Source organism: Poecilia mexicana, unplaced genomic scaffold (assembly GCF_051168715.1).
Source record: "Poecilia mexicana isolate PSO_F unplaced genomic scaffold, ASM5116871v1 scaffold_18, whole genome shotgun sequence".
Lineage (NCBI taxonomy): Eukaryota > Metazoa > Chordata > Actinopteri > Cyprinodontiformes > Poeciliidae > Poecilia > Poecilia mexicana.
The window spans coordinates 1,244,321-1,263,761 of NW_028263387.1; the positions used below are offsets into that span (position 1 = coordinate 1,244,321).

General features: G+C 40.0%; 1 protein-coding gene across 3 annotated transcripts in view; it reads left to right on the forward strand.

The window, feature by feature from the left end:
* aco1 (aconitase 1, soluble) overlaps window positions 1–19,441 on the forward strand; it is a 43,148-nt gene continuing 23,707 nt past the window's right edge. The window contains exons 1-14 of one of the 3 annotated variants that reach the window (XM_088016111.1): window positions 1–650; window positions 883–1,043; window positions 1,319–1,442; window positions 1,530–1,662; window positions 1,749–1,917; window positions 15,912–16,049; window positions 16,146–16,215; window positions 16,293–16,476; window positions 17,544–17,683; window positions 17,778–17,949; window positions 18,138–18,238; window positions 18,402–18,518; window positions 18,769–18,928; window positions 19,016–19,151. In XM_088016111.1, the coding sequence (XP_087872237.1) occupies window positions 1,554–1,662; window positions 1,749–1,917; window positions 15,912–16,049; window positions 16,146–16,215; window positions 16,293–16,476; window positions 17,544–17,683; window positions 17,778–17,949; window positions 18,138–18,238; window positions 18,402–18,518; window positions 18,769–18,928; window positions 19,016–19,151 (1,496 nt within the window). In that variant the 5' untranslated portion in view covers window positions 1–650; window positions 883–1,043; window positions 1,319–1,442; window positions 1,530–1,553. The remainder of the gene's footprint in view (window positions 651–882; window positions 1,044–1,318; window positions 1,443–1,529; window positions 1,663–1,748; window positions 1,918–15,911; window positions 16,050–16,145; window positions 16,216–16,292; window positions 16,477–17,543; window positions 17,684–17,777; window positions 17,950–18,137; window positions 18,239–18,401; window positions 18,519–18,768; window positions 18,929–19,015; window positions 19,152–19,441) is intronic. The other 2 variants (XM_088016110.1, XM_088016112.1) reach the window with 2 other exon arrangements.

Sequence of the window (19,441 nt, forward strand, 5' to 3'; positions counted from 1 at the left end):
GAGGTCCAGATACTCCAGATGGAGTAAGGCAGGTGCAGTTACTGTCTGGAAACCAGATTTTAATCAGCCACGTCAAACAACTTAAATACAACATTCCTCCAGAAAGTTCGTTTTCCTCCTGACCTGTACAATTCTTATCTCCGTTATTGAAGCTGGTTACTATCAGGTGTAATTCTGACTTCTGAGAGTACAGTTAGAATTCGGAAAAAAAGATCAGTCAAATTCATCATATAGTTTTATTCAGCAGCCCTCCCGTTAAGAGATATAATGTAACGACTTTCTTATTTTTCTTCTTGAAATTTATTGGCGGTTGGCAAAAAACGTTAGGTGAGCATTACCGCCACCAACCGATAAGAAGTGTGGACCACATGACACAAAACACAACTATATCCTATTATACAACATACATTGTTTCAAAAGATCAAATATATCCTGATATCCTCGACATTTTTTATTCCACAATGTTTTTTTACATTGTTAAAAAAAACAAAAAAACATTACATTCAGCACTGCGTATTGAAATGCTTTGATGGTTAATAAAAAAAAAAAAAGTCCAACCGGAAGTTGAGCCAACCACTGCGGAACAACAGAGCTGTCACAGTGGAGTCCGTGGGTCTTGTTTTGGGTTGTCGCCTCTGCTACAGATTAAAGTAAGTAGTTTATACTTATCAACAGCTATTAACTAAAGGGTTAACTATGTTCAGGAGGCATGTCGTAAGTTACTTTCATTACTAATGTGGTGTTTTAATTCATCGTTGCCTTTGATTTGTAACTAAGTTAGCTAACATTGCCTTTCCAATACCAATTTATGCTCATTGTGAAGCAAAAAATAAAATTTGCAGCGATGTCTGTGTGATTATTACTTTCGTTCCATGTTCTCAGACCAACGGTGTTTGGCAACAATGTTCTACTAAGGAGCTTAGCTAATGCTAAGTGACGCAAGAGGCTCAGTGGAATAGAAGTGCTGGAAGCATGAATGAAAGTCCCATAATGGAGCTGAGTAGAGCTGGAATCACGACTTTCTGGGAAATAACAGCGTTAATGTAATAACATATTAATTCTAGTGAATACTAAGCCAATACTAAGCAACTGCCTGTCACTGTTAGCGCATTTATTTGTATTAGTTTATGTTGTGGTGTTTGTCACCGAGTAAGTATGCTGCGTATCAGTTGAACTCTGCCACATCAAAACTTCTATCCAGGAAATCATGTGGCAGAACTTGTTTTGAATCTCCATTCCTTTCCCACTGCTTGTAAAAAAAAAGAGATGACTTGTTTCATATTTACCTGTGCTCTTTTTCTCCTTGACAATTTCACAGATTGGTAAAGAATGTGGGTTATGTAAGGTTTTTCAGCTGAGAGTTCATTGGCCACTTGTTTCACCTGTGTATGCACTGCAGTGTTGGCTAATCCATTTACACTGTGAGGAAGTTCACGCACTCGGTATGTGGATTTACCCACCACACACTGCTCTCTCTCTACATGTGCAGTGTTTTTAAGAGTCTTATAAACATTTCTCTGTTCATTTAGCTTACTACATACACGAAGAAGAGGATGCTTGCTGCAGGAAACAATCCTTTCCAACATATAGTGGAGCCTCTTAGCCCCGAGGTACCAGGCCAGAGGTTTTTCAATCTTCTTAAACTCGGAGATCCCAGATATGGTAACAACAAAATGAATCTTGGGTGAAACCTGTTCTAATCATCAGATGTCATGAGTATTTGTTGCCACTATCTATCTGCTCCTCAGACAGGCTCCCGTTCTCTGTCCGGGTGCTGTTGGAATCAGCCATCAGAAACTGTGACGAGTTTCTAGTGAAGAGCTTAGATGTGGAAAACATCCTAAACTGGCAGCAAACCCAGACTCAAAGTGTGGAGGTACCGTTCAGGCCGGCCCGTGTCATCCTCCAAGACTTCACGTAGGTTCTTTCATTTTTACTTTTACCACCAGTTATAGCTCTATTGGGGGGAAGATTGCATGTCTTCTTTGCAAGCAGAGCTGGATGAGCATTCAACCTTATACCTCAGTTTTACCTTCTGAGTGAATAAATAATGTATGAATAAATAATGTACTTCATTCAGTTGAAAACACAAATTTAAATTATCTTGTCATAATCACAATCATGCTAGACTCTTAACAATTTATTTGACGTCTCTTTTTCAGAGGGGGAAAAGATTAATATATAACTGCAGTGATTTTTAACTAATATTGGGTTCACAAGTTTGAATCTCTAGGTCTCGCATTGCAGGGATGCAAGAAGTCTTGATGTAGTCTGCAGCTTGACAAAAAGGGAAAAATGATGCTGACACTTGGTAACTGCTGATACCTTTGTTCTGACATGATGACTGCTGTTGAAAAATATTACAAACATTTAAAATTTTCAATCATTTTAATGTGTCCAATAACTAATACTTATCATGTTGTGCATAACAAGTACCCTTCTTCACCACAAAGCTCTACCTTTGCTATTATCTGTGTCCCATCCAAACTCTTCTTTAGTTGTTGGACGGACTTTTGAACCTTTCTTCTGCTCTTAAACATTCTGTTCTTTGTTGAAAGAAGATGTAAACCATTCCACCATTATAGAACTGTAAACGTCTGTGCTGTAATATAAAAGAGTGCAGGGTTTCCACTAGAAAACTTGTTAAGCAGTGCACCAGCGGCCCACTGTGTTTTTTTTATTAAAAATTTTACGTTGACAGGAAAGGTAAATATTACTAGGTAATTATGTTACTTGAACCCAATAGAGTTCTTAAAAGCAATAAATAAAAAATCTATAATTAAAATAAATATCAATTATTTTCACTTCTTTTAAATCCAAATTAAGTCAGGAGTTAGTGCATCTAAAAACACTATGTAATGCTGATCACATTTACAACTGGCCCAAGCCGTAAATGAACTAAGCAACTGCTTAAGGCTCCGGACCCCCTCGCCCCCTCCCCGGGCTTGAGGAGCCCCTTAACCTTAAATGCTGTCATTTTAACACAGACCACAGATATAGAAATTTAATATTTGTTTACTGAGATTACCAATGCTGTTAAATTTTATTTAGTGGTTTCAGAAAATGATTATTTTAGATTATTTTAGTTTATTAGTAATATCAGAAATTGTGGAGTACGCACAATTTAGATCAACATTATAATTCCTAGATAACTTTTATGCAGAGACTCGTACTGCTACAGCCCAGAAAAGGAATTAGAATTACATCGAACTTAGAATCCAGAAATACAGGAACAGTCACTATTTAGTTACTTTTTATACTACTACTTGTTAGAAACTGTTTCTACTCACCTGTATGCGTTCTGCAGTCTGAACGAGAAAACGACCTGAAAGTGTCCCGCATGCGCAGTAGAGGGCGCCATAGCATCAGCGTTCTCAGTGTTCTGCCAACCGCCATAAAAAGAAGAAGTGCTCAGTGTTTGCGGAAGTAAAAATGGAGGCTAACGGTGGAGCTTACCTACATATTTGAAGTTGTTGTCCAACCGGAGTAGCATATTAACAACATAATCCTCATTATAGTCTGTCTTGGTTGTTGTTTTTCTTTCTGCTTGCGCATATCAGGAAGCAGAATTTGTTGAGTATCAGTGACGTTCAGTTCAGATGAATGCGGCCTGGACGTTAGGTCGCATTTGAACTGGATACGTATCGGATATGGGTCGCATTTGACCCATATCTGACCTGTGCTGTTCAGACTGTCATGAAAAGATCAGATACAGGTGGCATTACGTAAAAAAAAGTCGGAATTGGGTCACTTTAGGCTGCAGTGTGAACGCACCCTAAGTTTATTCCACTTGGCGTCACTCTTGTTCTGCGTTTTATAGAAGTCTTTAGCCAGCTAGCAATGTAAGGAGAACGTCTCGACGTGTGACGTCATTACCGCTTCTACTTGTCAGCAGATGACGAGCAGTCACCTCTCTCTGCGTTTGATCATGGCATTTGTTTAGTTTTAAAGATTTTTTTTGCTCTAGTGGCCTTTACTTGATAGTTAATTGACAGGAAAGTGGGTAATGAGAGAAGGGGGAAGACATGTGGCAAAGGTCGCCAGGCCGGGAATCGAACCTGTGACAGCTGCGTCGAGGACTAAGGCCTCCATATGTGGGTTGTGCTTAACTCCTGTGCAACCACAGCACACCCAATCGTGACATTTGTTAATGGTAGAAAGTACCGGAATGGCAACTGCAGGAAAGGGAAACTGGTACCGGACTGTTCCATCATCCGCCACACTATTGTTACAAGTGTAGCGTGCATGAAGTCGGCGTAGCTTAGCCTAGCACCGAATGTCAGGCCTTGACGAGGAACGGCGGGCCGGACTAACTTTAGAGGTCCGCTCACCCTGTGGGCTGCACTAATGTTATACTGTCATATCACGGTGGGGGCCATGAGACATCGTCCTGTGGGCCGCAGTTGGCCCGCGAGAATGAGACTTCTGGTTTAGATCAACATTAGATTATTTTTCTTTTTTTCTTTTTTTTTGCTCTTTCCTTTGGTTTGTTATTTTGTTTGTTTTTCCTTTTTAATTCCTGTAGAGCACTTTGTATTGCATTATTGCTGAAAATGTGCTGTATAAATAAAATTACCTTTACCTTTACCTTCAGCATAGATATATTAAAATATTTAAAATGGATTACCATTTAAATTTAAGATTTTAAGGAGCTGGCAAGTTTACTTTATAAAAGCACAAAGAACAATCTTCATTAGTTTTTTTTAAAAATTTATTTAGTTTTTTTTTTACCACAGCTACAATCTAATAATGTGAGTTTAATCTTTGAGTTTGTGCTCTGTTTGTTCACAAATACTGTATTTTTTGGACTATAAAGCTGCTACTTTTTTCCCAGGCTTTGAACTATGCGGCTTGTAGCCTGGTGCAGCTTTTCTGTGGATTTTTCTTCAACCGCCCTGGGGCTCTTTTGTAGGAAGTGAATCATTGGAAGTAGGGCTGTTGTAAACGAATATTTTAGTAATCGAGTAATCTATCGATTATTCTTACGATTAATCGAGTAATCGGATTAAAAAAAATTATAAAATGAAATATTGGTAAATCTGGCATAATACCGGTGTTACTATCAGATATCAATATCAGTCCAATTTTTCATATTTGAGCATCCCTAACAGTTGCTTTTTTGTAGTTTAGAAAACTAACCTGTAACAATAATAGCTCACTTTCTAAGTTAACCAGAAGAAAAGTTATAGAAAAATCTGAAATTATATTGAATTTAATAACAAAGAGGCAGGCTCACAAATATGCTTATAAAAAATGTCTACAATCCAGCTTTTAGTTTATGTATTCATCTTCAGTGAGTTTAATAGATTAATTAAACTCACCTTGCCACCTAACCTGTCACGCTTTGGGTTTGAAAATACGGGAAATGCCGCCTGGAGTGGGAGGAGAGGGCGAATGAACGAACATGGGGTGGAGGGGAGGAAATAGACCAGCGGACTGACGAACCGTTAGACCGGGGGACGAACACGGGGGGAAGCAATACGGGATATTTGCGACACCTTCACTGGTCACACTCAGAAACTCATCTACCAGCCATGTACGATGCGCTCCGCCACCCGTTTCTTCAGACCGGGATATGAAATTTATTGTGCGGTTCGTCGGTAAAGCTACATTTACACGGTAAGCATCAGCTACTCAGCCGCCCGCCCTGTTCAGGCTATCCGCTCACCTCAGCGCTCTTCCCGCCGTTCGCTTTCAACCAGCAGCCCCGGAGGAGAAATGCTGCCGTACTCCAGGCATGCCCCAGTCATTTTAAGGATGCTTATTGGTTCCCCAAAAACGATAAAAAGTCGGGCATTATCATCAATCAATAAAATCCCCACGGGCCAATCTTGAAGATTGGACTTTAGGCCGCTGAGACTTAGCTTTTGTCAACAACTCAGAGGCGGAAGTGAGAGCTCCGCGCAACGCAAATGAAGTCCCGGCCGGAACACGGTGCGCTAACTAATTAAACATAAATTAACGAAGCTTCGAGGCAGGTAAATTTTCCTCGAGGAATTTTAGTAATCGAGGTACTCGAATCATTCGAGGAATCGTTTCAGCCCTAATTGGAAGTCAAAATTGGAAATCAAAGAAGAAAGCGCTAATTTTCATTTAGAACAAGCACATGCTAGCAGCAGGCATGAGTGAAAAATGTTTTCAAACTCATACCCCCTCATCATGGAAACCAAATACAGAAGTTCATATGATGCAGGTTTTAAGTTGAGGGCTATTGATCTGGTAGTACAGGAGGGAAATGGAGCCGCTGCACGGCAGTAAACTTGGCATGAACGAATCCATGATTTGGCATTGGAGACGCAGGGCTGCGTCCTTAATTGCAGATTTATTAAGCCCTCCTCTGCAATTTAGGGAGACCAATTAACCGAGTCATGTTTTTGGACTGTGGGTGGAAGCCAGAGTACCTGGAGAGAACCCACGCATGGACAGGGAGAACATATGCAGCCCACACATCCATATCTAAGAAAAATCAATTAACCTGACAGTTATGTTTTTGAACTGTGGGGAGAAGCTGGAGAACCCACGCATGCACAAGGAGAGAAGGAGAATATGCAAACTCCATACAGAGAGAACCCGGCCCAGAGATTGAACCAGAACCTTCTTGCTCAAAGGCAACAGTGCTACCAACTGCACCACTGCAGCCTGAGGCTGAGAATCGAATCAGTGATACTGAGGACGCTGTAAATGAGTTTAAACAGCTGACGAAACAGCTAAAAGGTGACGAGTTCCTTAAAAAGAAAATCAACCGGCTGGAAAATCATTGCAGGAGAAATAATATTTGAGTGTTGGGACTAAAAGAAGGCTCTGCGGGAACGGACCTTGTGAAATTCTTCACAACTTGGATACCAGAGGTGTTGGGAGCTGGCGGCCCAGATGCAGCAGCTCAAAGGCTGGAGGTGGAAATTGCACGAGCACACAGGACCGTGACTATGGAGCCCAGACCAGGTGAACCACCTCGTACCACCCCGAGACCCATCCTGATACGTCTCCTGAGATTTCAAGATCAAGAGAAAATTTTGGCTTTGGCTAAAAAGAGAGGAAATGTCTGTTTTGACAACATTAAAATGTACTTTTTTCTCTGATATGAGTCCAGAATTAGCCAGATGTTGCAAACATCTCATCCCCGCAAGCAATTAAAGCAAGAAACATCTCCTGCTATGTGCTATCTATCCTGCATGCCTGGATGTCCAACCGAATATCGGAGGAACCCGCTTTTTCTATACCTCAGAAGAAGCCTTTAAATTCATCAACACCCTGGCACAATGGGGGCAGCAGGCATCCACGACCAGTGATCACTGACTATTAATACCAAGTCAGAACTGGAGCAGAATGGATTGTTAAGATGACTGACACTCGAGGTCACCATTAGGTCTACTTCTCCAGAGACAGTGTATCAGATCCATATTGGCTCCTCGACAACTGGCGAGGAGGATGGTGATCCATCCTGATCCTTCTGATTACAAAGGAGTCTATAGCTACCTGAAAAAATTTAAACCTGATATCATTTATTTACAAGAAACACATTTATCTGACAGGAAGCACAAAAAGCTAAAAAGAGATTGGGTGGGTTCAAAATATTTTTCTTCATTTAGTTCAAAGTCGAGAGGAACAACAATTTTGCTGCATAAAAACTTTACTTTTGTTGCTACTGCAATTATATCTGACCCTTCAGGTAGATTTATCATGGTACAAGGGCAAATGAATTCAGAATCCTGGATGTTTTTGAATATATATGCACCTCTATATATGCACCTAATTATGGCGATGGTCTATTTATGCAGGAAGGTTTTCTTCAGGTCTCCCAAGCACCAGGGTTTCTAGTAGTTGGAGGGGACTTTAGCCTCTGTTTAGATCCTGTGCTTGATAGTAGGGATGCTCCAATCAGGTTTTTTGCTGCCAATACCAATCACCTATGAGGCCGATCTTTGCCGATCACCTGGTGTAGTGACTATTTGTCCCCAAAACTTAAATTCAAAAATAAAAAAACCCTCAAAACTCAAAGGTGATCAAAACAAAAGGTGAATCTAACTCAAATAGTCACCTGATGCACCATGGATTCTGGCTTACGCAGCCCAAAAAGATCAAAAAGACGAAATGCAGTTCTTTGGTTGTTTTATTTCATAGTTCAGGCAAAAGGTTACAGGCTTCACAGGATTCTCCTTCTCCTGCTCTGACTCCTGCACCTGTTCTCTGACTGGCGACTGATGACTGGTAAACTGGTAAAAAACCTTGTGACCACCCATGTGCATAATATAATATTTATACCGTGAAATACCCACATCCCAACCTGAAAATTAACTAATTAAGTGACTTACTAACCAAAAAACTTATTCTAAATAACGAATTAAACAAAAAATTCTAATGGTCTCTTTATAGATCCCCTCAAGCTAGAGTTGTTATCAATGGGATCACCTCTGAGTCATTTCGGCTGTACAGAGGCAACAGACAGGGAGATCCAGTTAGTCCCGCCCTCGTTGTGCTTGCCATCGAGCCCTTGGCTGAGGCCATTAGAATAAATCATAATATTAGTGGTTTTTAGATTGGTACTGACTAGGGCTGTTGTAAACAAATATTTTAGTAATCGAGTAATCTAGCGATTATTCTTACGATTAATCGAGTAATCGGATAAAAAAAATTACAAAATGAAATATTGGTAAATCTGGCATAATACCGGTGTTACTATCAGATATCAATATCAGTCCAATTTTTCATATTTGAGCATCCCTAACAGTTGCTTTTTTGTAGTTTAGAAAACTAACCTGTAACAATAATAGCTCACTTTCTAAGTTAACCAGAAGAAAAGTTATAGAAAAATCTGAAATTATATTGAATTTAATAACAAAGAGGCAGGCTAACAAATATGCTTATAAAAAATGTCTACAATCCAGCTTTTAGTTTATGTATTCATCTTCAGTGAGTTTAATAGATTAATTAAACTCACCTTGCCACCTAACCTGTCACGCTTTGGGTTTGAAAATACGGGAAATGCCGCCTGGAGTGGGAGGAGAGGGCGAATGAACGAACGTAAGATGGGGTGGAGGGGAGGAAATAGACCAGCGGACTGACGAACCGTTAGACCGGGGGACGAACACGGGGGGAAGCAATACGGGATATTTACAGCACCTTCACTGGTCACACTCAGAAACTCATCTACCAGCCATGTATGATGCGCTCCGCCACCCGTTTCTTCAGACCGGGATATGAAATTTATTGTGCGGTTCGTCGGTAAAGCTACATTTACACGGTAAGCATCAGCTACTCAGCCGCCCGCCCTGTTCAGTCTATCCGCTCACCTCAGCGCTCTTCCCGCCGTTCGCTTTCAACCAGCAGCCCCGGAGGAGAAATGCTGCCGTACTCCAGGCATTCCCCCAGTCATTTTAAGGATGCTTATTGGTTCCCCAAAAACGATAAAAAGTCGGGCATTATCATCAATCAATAAAATCCCCACGGGCCAATCTTGAAGATTGGACTTTATGCCGCTGAGACTTAGCTTTTGTCAACAACTCAGAGGCGGAAGTGAGAGCTCCGCACAACGCAAATGAAGTCCCGGCCGGAACACGGTGCGCTAACTAAAAACATAAATTAACGAAGCTTCGAGGCAGGTAAATTTTCCTCGAGGAATTTTAGTAATCGAGGTACTCGAATCATTCGAGGAATCGTTTCAGCCCTAGTACTGACATACACAAGATTTCATTTTTTATGGAAGACATTTTATTTTTAACCAATCCAGAACACTCTCTTGTGTCACCTTCCGGAACTACTGAGTAAATACAGCTCATTTTGTGGATACAAAGTTTTCTGGAAAAGAGTGAGGTGTTACCGATGTCTGTATTTGACTACAGTAAAGTTAAAAACATGTCCAATTTTAACTTTGATCTCCTGAGGGTTTCAAATATTTAGGGGTGTTTGTTGATGGTAATCTTAGAAATCTGTTTAAACTCAACTTAGTTAGCCTCCATCAGAAGGAGAGTGAAGACTTAAGAAAATGGATGGATTTACCTCTCACATTACTTGGTAGAATTAATGTTATAAAGATGAATATCCTCCCTAGATTTCTATACATGGTCCAGTCTCAGAGGCGCAAAAAGTGGGTATGCAGCGTATGCAACGCATAGGGGCGCAGCACCAGAGAGGGCGCCAAAACCCCGTCTGGAGGGGGCGACGCGCCGATTATGTTTTCCCATACACTTCAGCGCGTCTCACACTCCTTCACCTCTCGCACATGACGAGGTAAATGTAGCGATTTTTACACTTAACGTATCATCGCCTCGGGGGGGTGGGGGGGGTTGGTCAGCGTCGCTCCTTCACCCTGACGTTCCTTCCCTGGGGGGGACGGGGGGGGGATTTATGTTTTCGCATCCAGTGACAGTGGCGCATGTAGTTGCGCCACTGTCCAGTCTCTTCCAATTCACATCCCAATCACATTCTTTATCTCTCTTCAAAAATCAATAAAAATATGTATTTGGTAGAGGTGTGCCGATCGATCGGTCACCGATGATAATCGGGCCGATTTTCGTCAAAAAGTGCATGATCGGTGATCGGCGATCATTGGCTCTTGTTGCCGATACCGATCACCTGCTTCTCATTTCCCAGCCTGCCTGTACAGCTGGTCACCTCTTTCCTTCACTCTGCGCAAACGCGTAGCAACAAATCCTAAGCAATGTGGAACTATAAATTGAAGCAGGTCAAAATGCATCAACACAACGAAGCTAATACGACATAAAAACAATGCCATACTTGACGGAGTTTGGCTACATCGAGGTTCACTGCAGTAAAAAAGACATACGAAGGATCAGATAGCAGGTAAAGCAGCGCACAGCTACAAACACTCACCCAGATTAGCATGACGGTCAGAAAGCTAAACAAATAACCTGGAAAATTATTTCAGTCTTCGAGCTGCTATGTAAGACGCTGGTTCTGCTCTTGCTGTTGAACCGCTGCTAAGCTACAGGTAGTAATATTTCACAGATGGAGCTTTGCTTCTGCTCCACCTGGTAGTGACTCTCACACTGAACCTCTGCTTAAAGCTGCAACATCTAACTTAAAAAATAAATTTTACATACGTATTAAAACTTTAGTTGTGCTAACATGAGACAGATAATCTCTGAAAAAATAATTGATCTCCTCCCTGATCTGCATAATTACTCCGCTCAGTCAGAAACAGCCACTTAGAACTAGCAGTAATCAGCTAGCTGCCATGCTATCAGGAAGTTTTCATTCAGTAACTCTGGATTGTTTATTGTAATGGAACCTGTTTTTGCCTTTGAATGTTAAGTTTTATACTTGAATTTTTTGGCAATGTTGAGAGGTTTTATTTTGGCTCTTTGCGTTTTTTAGCCTCTTCAGAGCCTTCATGTGTTTTCAATCTGTTAAAGGTAGTATTACGAATAGCAGTCCAATTTGCACAATGTCTGTTTTGTTTAGTTTTCTTCTTGGAAAAAGTTATTAAAAACAAGTTTTTGTCTAAATTAAGGTGAATTCATGGTTCCTTTTTCCACATAATGTAACCGGTAGTGTTTATGATAAAAAAATAATAATAATAACAATAATTATGTGATCAGTATCGGTGATCGGTATCGGTGATCGGCCCTCATGGGTGATCGGTATCGGTTTTGGCAGGAAAAAACCTGATCGGCACATCTCTAGTATTTGGCACGGTAAGCCACCAAGACTCAGCATGGATAAATTATCGCTGCAGTATGAGGATGGAGGTCTGAAGCTCCCTAATTTTCAATTGTACTATTATGTGGCTCAGTTTAGGTTCTTGGCACACATGTTTGATTTGCAGGCTCCCTCCTCATGGCTCAAAATTGAAACAACAGAGATAAAAGAAGAGATAACAATACATTTGTTTTATAAATGGGATAAGAAAACCATCAAAAATATAACTGATAACCCTTTAATAATTCAGTCAGTCCAAATTTGGTATAAACTTCATGAAATGTTTAAGCTAGAGGGTTTTCTTTCTCCTAAAACCCCGTAATGGAGAAATGTTCTGCTACCAATGATTTTTCAGTCTGGTAACTTTAGATCCTGGCAGGAGAAGGGAATTAGCCGATTGGGGCACTGCTACGAAAACGAAGTATATATGTCACTACAGTAGTTAAAAGAGAAGTTTAATGTGGAAAATAAAGACTTCCTTCAGGGCCGTGTTGAGATCACTAAAGGGGCAGGTGCTCAAAAAAAAAAGGGGGGGCACATCTAACTGCATTCTAGGACAGAATATTAACAAAGCCACACAGTTTTCAGAGTTTAATAAACAATGATAAATTACAAAATTGTGAGATATACAATCAAAGTTAAGGAAAATCTCTATATAGAGCATACAACTATGCATATGTGAGATATTTTATTAGTAATTTCTTTCTGCAGGTCTATTTTGTTATAGGAAAGTATTGCCATATTCAAACCTGCAATTTAGCAAGATATGTAAATCAGAGCTGGACCACCAGACATATTTTGTCTTTACAGAATTACACTATTAAAAATATAAACAAGGGCACAATGCAACCTTTTAGTGGACTGTAATCTATATAAAAAAAGAGCTGCCTGTTTGCTACACTTGCAGTGGAGATGAAGATGGTTCATTCAGGAAAGCAGAGCTGCATCAAACTTTAATGTGGAACTGCAGAGAAAATAAAAAACAAAAGCAAAAATTGAATTGTTAATGCGCATCACCATGAGAAAAACCTACTGAGTTTTGCTTAAAAAGCTTTTTTGCGATTTGCCCCTATTGCATAAGCGATACTGAAGAATGACTGTTATCATTAAAGATACAGGGAAGAAGCTTCTTATTTATATTACCTTGCTAGCAAAGTCGTTAGCTAGCAGTTAGCTAATAGCACAACAACAACAGCCTGCATGATAAAAATACTGAATCGATAGATAAGAACAGTTTTTCCTCACCTGGTTGTCTCCTCCCACTCAGTAGTTCTTCAGAGAAAAGCAGACGCAGAGGCCTGTCAGTGTCTGTTGTATTTCATTACCTCTCTGCTTAAACCGCTGAAGCAGAAACGAGACTTCAGTGTTTTCCGTCATCTGACAAGTAGCAAGTCTACTCCCCTTTATTCACCAAAAGTGTTTTTTTAATTCACCAAAAACTGTTCTGTAATCTGGAACGTTCTCTACGTTGAGATCCGCAGTTAGCCGCTTTATGTCACTGCGCGAGAGGTAACTGCGTCATGTGTCACGGGCAAAAGGTCAAAGGTAACAAGGTGACCTTAGGGCTTATTATGTTGTACAAAAAAAAAAACAACAAAAAACAAATAATTTTAGTACATGTTATTATGTGTCAGAAGAGGGCTTAGGAAATAATACCAAAAAAAAAAAGAATTTGACCAAAAGGGCACTTGAGGCCAAGGAGCAAAAGGGGCAGGTGCTCAAGCACGTCTGCACGTGCCTGATTTCCTTGGTTATCTCCAGTTACGCAACTTCATAAGAACTAATCATAAAGGAAGTTAGAAAAAGCCAACCACGTCTCCCGTTGAGGATATGCGTCATGCCAGCCAGCCATTATGTAAAATCATCTCAAGGGTGTATGCAGCACTCATGTGAACTTTAACTATAAATGGTATGGATAGTTCCAGAATCAAATGGGAAAAGGATTGAGAGGTAGTTGTGGAATAATTTGTGCAGAGAAGGTCTCACCTCTACTCTGAATGCTCGATTTAGACTAGTACAATTCAATTTTTTACATCACCTATATGTTACGCCACAAAAATTACGTAAATATACCTCCAATGTATCCCCTTTTTGTTTTAGATGCGACATGGAGGAAGGAACGTTCCTCCATGCCACCTGGCATTGCTCTAAACTGCAGGGCTTTTGGAAGGGAGTTTGCGAAATGTTATCAGACATTCATGGCATCACGATTCTAAAAGACCCAGAAATTTGTTTATTGGGGAACTTTATGAACTCCAATCTAAAGACAAATAATAAGAAACTTATAGAAGTCCTTCTGGCAGTTGCTAAAAAATGTATTGCAACAAAATGGAAATCAGAGGCCCCCCTTCCAATTAAATATGGCTTTGTGAGCTCAACAGCTGTGTGACCCTAGAAAAAATAACCTATTGGATGCAGAATAGAAGTAAGACTTTTTATAAAATATGGCAACCATTTCTAAGCTGTATGCAAAACCTACCTGCACAATGGATTGACTGACCTTCCTGTAATCGAGCCGGACTCGACAGGATCTATGAGCGATGCTGATACCATCTGTCTCTCACCCTATCTCTGATTCATATACATTTTTACTTAATCCTTATTGGTTAGCCCTTTTCCCTACCTTGTCCAATCCCCTTCCAGTTCTTCTTGTCTTTTTGTTGTTGTGTTATATTATCGTAAATGTATTTTACTTCAGGTATGTCTTATTGTTTGAATTTTGATTGATACTGAACCAATTTTGTCCTGTCAGTTAATAATTGTGATGTTACTAAAAAATCCGAAATAAAGTGTTCTAAATAAATGCCCTTACATGGGAGACTGTGTCCAATTTTAGTGAAAGTTTTCAGAGATCAAACTGCAATAACACGTTAGGAGGCTAAAGCACTGAGGCGCCAGCAATGTGATTGGTGCACACTCCCGCCTTCATGCCCTGTTCAAATCATCAACTATAAACCTATCTTTCAGGAACAACTCTGCCCTGCCAGTTATATTCTCAGTGCAGCAGAGATGCTGTAGTCAAGCTTATTTAAAAAAATAAATAAATAAATAAAAATAATTTTATATATAAAAACAAGCAACATGGGTGCTGTGGTGGTGCAGAGGCAAAGCACGACCCACGTATTGAGGCTTTAGTCCATGTGGCGGTAGTCACAGGTTCAATTCCCGACCTGGCAACATTTGCCGCATGTCTTCCCCTTCTCTGATTACCCTGTTTCCTGTTGAACTACTTTCAAATAAAGGCCACTAGAGCCAACAAAACCTTTAAAAAAAATTCAAGCAATGTGTAGCCTAGCGGGGGGCAAGTAAAGCCTAGCAGTCCACCAGGATTTACACTGGGTGAAACCCTGGAGTATTTTTATTAGAAGTAGTTTGTTGCATTCTTCCATTGTAATATGTCCTAGTTAATGTACCTGTCTTATTTACAGTTGAAATAGAAGTTTAGATACACCAAATAAAACTACATTTACACATTTTTCCTTCATTATCTGAAGTTAAAAATGAGAAAAAGGATATGTCAGACATTTAAATTTTAATATTTTCAAAGTTAGAAATTTACATGGGAGTCTGTGTTAATTTTTGGGCTGATGATTATTGTCCATTTAACTTCTTGGCTGATGCCATTAGGTGTGACTTCAGCATTCCTACATAATGTTCTTTCCTCATGATTCGATCTATTTTATGACGTGCACCCAGTTATGCAGCAAAACAGTCCCACAACATGATGCTGGCACTCTTATACTTCATAGACAGGAAGTATGAGGATGGGTTGATCCCAAGCATCCCAGTTTTTCCTCCAAATGTAGCTATGCTCATTATGGCCAAATATTTTAATCTTAGTGTTGTCAAACCACAGGACACGTCTACAAAAATGAAGAACTTTGTCCCTGCATGTCTTTACAAACTGCAGTCTGGCTTTTTTATGTTTATTTTTGGAGTAATGGCTTCCTCCTCAATGAGTGACCTTTCAGCTCACACTGAAGACAGTGTGAGCTGGTAAGAACCAGCTTCAGCCACATTTTCATAAGATCTGGCTTTTTCTGGGGTCTAATTGCGTTTATCAGTACCAGCCTGTTCTTGTCCTGTTCAATGAAAGTATAAAACACAAAAGGTTTCATAACAGGTTTTCTCAAATATATAAATATATAAATTATTGTAATTGTCAGAAGACCTGTAAAAAATGTGTTTGTATTTGAAAAGTTTCAAAATTAGTTTTAAGTGCTTGTCTGTCTGTTGACACTGTGTCTTTACAGTGGTGTTCCTGCTGTGGTAGACTTTGCTGCCATGCGGGATGCCGTGATGAAGTTGGATGGTGACCCAGAAAAGATTAATCCAGTTTGTCCTGCTGACCTCGTTATTGATCACTCCATCCAAGTGGACTTTAACAGGAAGTAAGACCTTGCAGTTCTTGCCATCATTGGATCATTCTGTAGATTGTGTGTTATCCTGCTGCTTTATCTCTTAATGGGTCCTGTTTCTTCCTCCAGGTCTGACAGCCTTCAGAAGAACCAGGATTTAGAGTTTGACCGCAATAGAGAAAGATTTCAGTTTTTGAAGGTGTATATTAAAAACAACCTCTTTGTCTATACTATTTGAAGTAACTAGATTGTTAACATGATGCCTGTTTTTCCCAGTGGGGGTCCAAAGTCTTCAAGAACATGCGGATCATTCCTCCCGGTTCAGGAATTGTTCACCAGGTCAACCTGGAGTATTTGGCCCGGGTGGTGTTTAATTACGATGGCTTCTTCTACCCAGACAGTCTGGTGGGCACAGACTCCCACACCACCATGATTGATGGACTGGGTGTTCTTGGCTGGGGTGAGACTATAACGCATACAACCCTTACCTTATTCTAATCTATTTGGTTTGTTTGAACTACAGCAAGTATGAAGTCAATTATACTCTTGATGTTTGACTTTACAGTGTTACATGCAGATGATCATGTTGTCAGACTTTTATTACATTTTTCCAGAAATCTTGTGACACTGAATTTTCTCCTGATGGCTTTTAAGTTTTTGGAGAATCAGAAAAAAACATGCAGGACACAAATCCTATTAAGGTAGGCTGGTTTTATCAAGTGATTACATGTTTATATACATATTATTATTTTGAAATGTGTGAAAATTGTTTCCTATGGAAGCCCATTTCCGCCATAAAAGAAAAAATGAAAGACCAACAGGAAGTCATATTTTCGACTTTCAAAGTCATAATTATGAGATTCAAAGTCATAATTATGAGATTTGAAATTTGAAAGTCGAAATTATGACTTTGAATCTCATAATTATGACTTTGAAAGTCGAAAATATGACTTCCTGTTGGTCTTTCATTTTTTCTTTCATGCCGGAAATGGGCTTCCATAGGAAACAGTTTTCACACATTTCAAAATAATAATATGTATATAAACATCTAATCACTTGATAAAACCAGCCTACCTTAATAGGATTTGTGTCCTGCATGTTTCACATGTTCCTGCTGAAATAGCCAACCTATTTCCTGTCTGTCAGAAGTTGTGCTGAAACCTCCTAGTGACTGGTTCATGTCACTAGGAACCAGTGACGTGAACTGGTTCCTAGAAACATTTAAAGCATGCGGGAGCCTTGGGGATCAGTGATGCTAATTCTGGCCTTAAAATCAGGTTGACATCAGTTAAACTATCCAAAAATAAATAGATAGATAAATAGATAGATAATGTGATAATATAGATAATGTGCATTCATAGCATGTCATCCTTAACCCTTGTGCGTGCAAGGACTGAGGCAAACGTAGAGGTCTATGAAAAATGATACAGGTTTTACGTGTGTGGGTGTCGGTTGGACCCCATTTCGACATTCAAGGGTTAAAGGTACTGATTCGCTGCTAAATTAAAGTCAGCCTTTGCCATTCAGGTGTTGGGGGCATTGAAGCAGAAGCTGTGATGCTGGGGCAGCCAATAAGCATGGTGCTTCCTGAAGTGGTGGGATACAAACTGCATGGGACACCAGACAAGCTCATCACCTCCACTGACATCGTCCTCACTGTGACTAAGGTAATTAGTTTCTGCAGAGGTTATCTGCAGAAATGACAACAAAATGGTCCAGTGTCCCTGACATTTCGTACTCCTCCACTTCTTGGACCTGAAGCACCTCCGTCAGGTGGGTGTTGTGGGGAAGTTTGTGGAGTTTTTCGGCCCAGGTGTGGCCCAGCTATCCATTGCTGACAGAGCCACCATTGCTAATATGTGTCCCGAGTACGGAGCCACAGCGGCTTTTTTCCCAGTGGATGACATCAGTGTTAAGTACCTGGAGCAGACTGGTGAGTGTCCAGCTGTGTGAACTAGAGTTCTCTTATTTCTGGAGACTTTTAAGATTGCTAGATTAACTCAACAGAAAATAGTATGTGATTTTCAGCAGTTACTGCTCTTTATGCTCTGTAAGTTTGAAGCTATGGATATTAGACGTTTTACCTCATTCATCAAAAGTGATGATAGTGTCTTGTTTTAGGACGGGAACCAGAAACTCTGGCCTACATTACCAAGTACCTGAAGGCAGCAGGCATGTTCAGAGACTACAATAATATTGCCCAGGATCCAGATTTCACTCATGTAATTAAGCTCATCTTTGTCAAAACATTGAGACTAATCTTGCATGATTTGTTTCAAAACTGAAAAACAAATGTATGTTTGGGATTTCAAATCAGAGAGTCAATTTAAATCATTAAAGGCTGATCGAAGACTTTTGGATCTTTGTTTTTCTTTTCTCTTTAAGGTAGTACAGTTAGACCTTGGCACAGTGGTTCCTTGCTGCAGTGGTCCCAAAAGGCCACAGGACAGGATTCCCGTTTCTGAAATGAAAACGGATTTTGAATCTTGTTTGGGAGCAAAGGTTAGTTCAATTTACGTTGGTTTAGTTTTATACAATAGAAGGGTCAACAAAAGGCAAAGCCACAACACAGTAGTGAAAGTTATGTTAAACATTTCAGCTTTTGAATTTATTCAACTTTATACTGTATTTTACCATGATTTATTATGTCTGTGAAATTCAATGGTGAATATCATTAAATAGTGACTCTTCTATTTTTTTTATTGCTTTTATCGAACTATTTAATTTTACCGTTCAATTCTGATCTTCTTAGCAAGGATTTAAGGGTTTCCAGGTGGCACCTGAACGCCATAGCACTGCGGTCACCTTCCAATTCAGTGGGAAGGAGTATACTCTGGGCCATGGCTCAGTAGTCATTGCTGCTATCACCAGCTGCACCAACACCAGCAACCCATCTGTCATGCTTGGAGCAGGTGGATGTACCACATCTGTCCATGGCACTAATGTTGAAATGACCCATTGTCCCAATCAAAACTGACTGCTAGCATCTGTTGTTCCAGGGCTTCTTGCTAAGAAAGCAATAGAGTATGGTCTAAATGTGAAGCCGTACATAAAGACCAGCCTGTCACCTGGCAGTGGAGTGGTGACCTACTACCTGAAGAAGAGTGGCGTCATGGACTTCATGTCTCAGCTGGGGTAAGCTGCTCAGTAGTTACGTCTGAGTTGATAGACTCTTAATGTACCCACTCATGTTGGCTGGTTTAGGCAACTAACGAGAAACATTATTTACACATTGTCAGTTATACTTTAAGTCAATATTTTAGGTGTTTTCATTAATTTACTTAATTTTTCATTGAAATGAAAAATAAAAAAATAAAAATAGACTCGTTTTTTCGTTTATTAAACCAAAATCGAAAATCGGATAACGGCTCAGTTCGGCTTGTTATCCGAGTTCCCATTTAGTGCACAAAATGGAAATGGAAAAA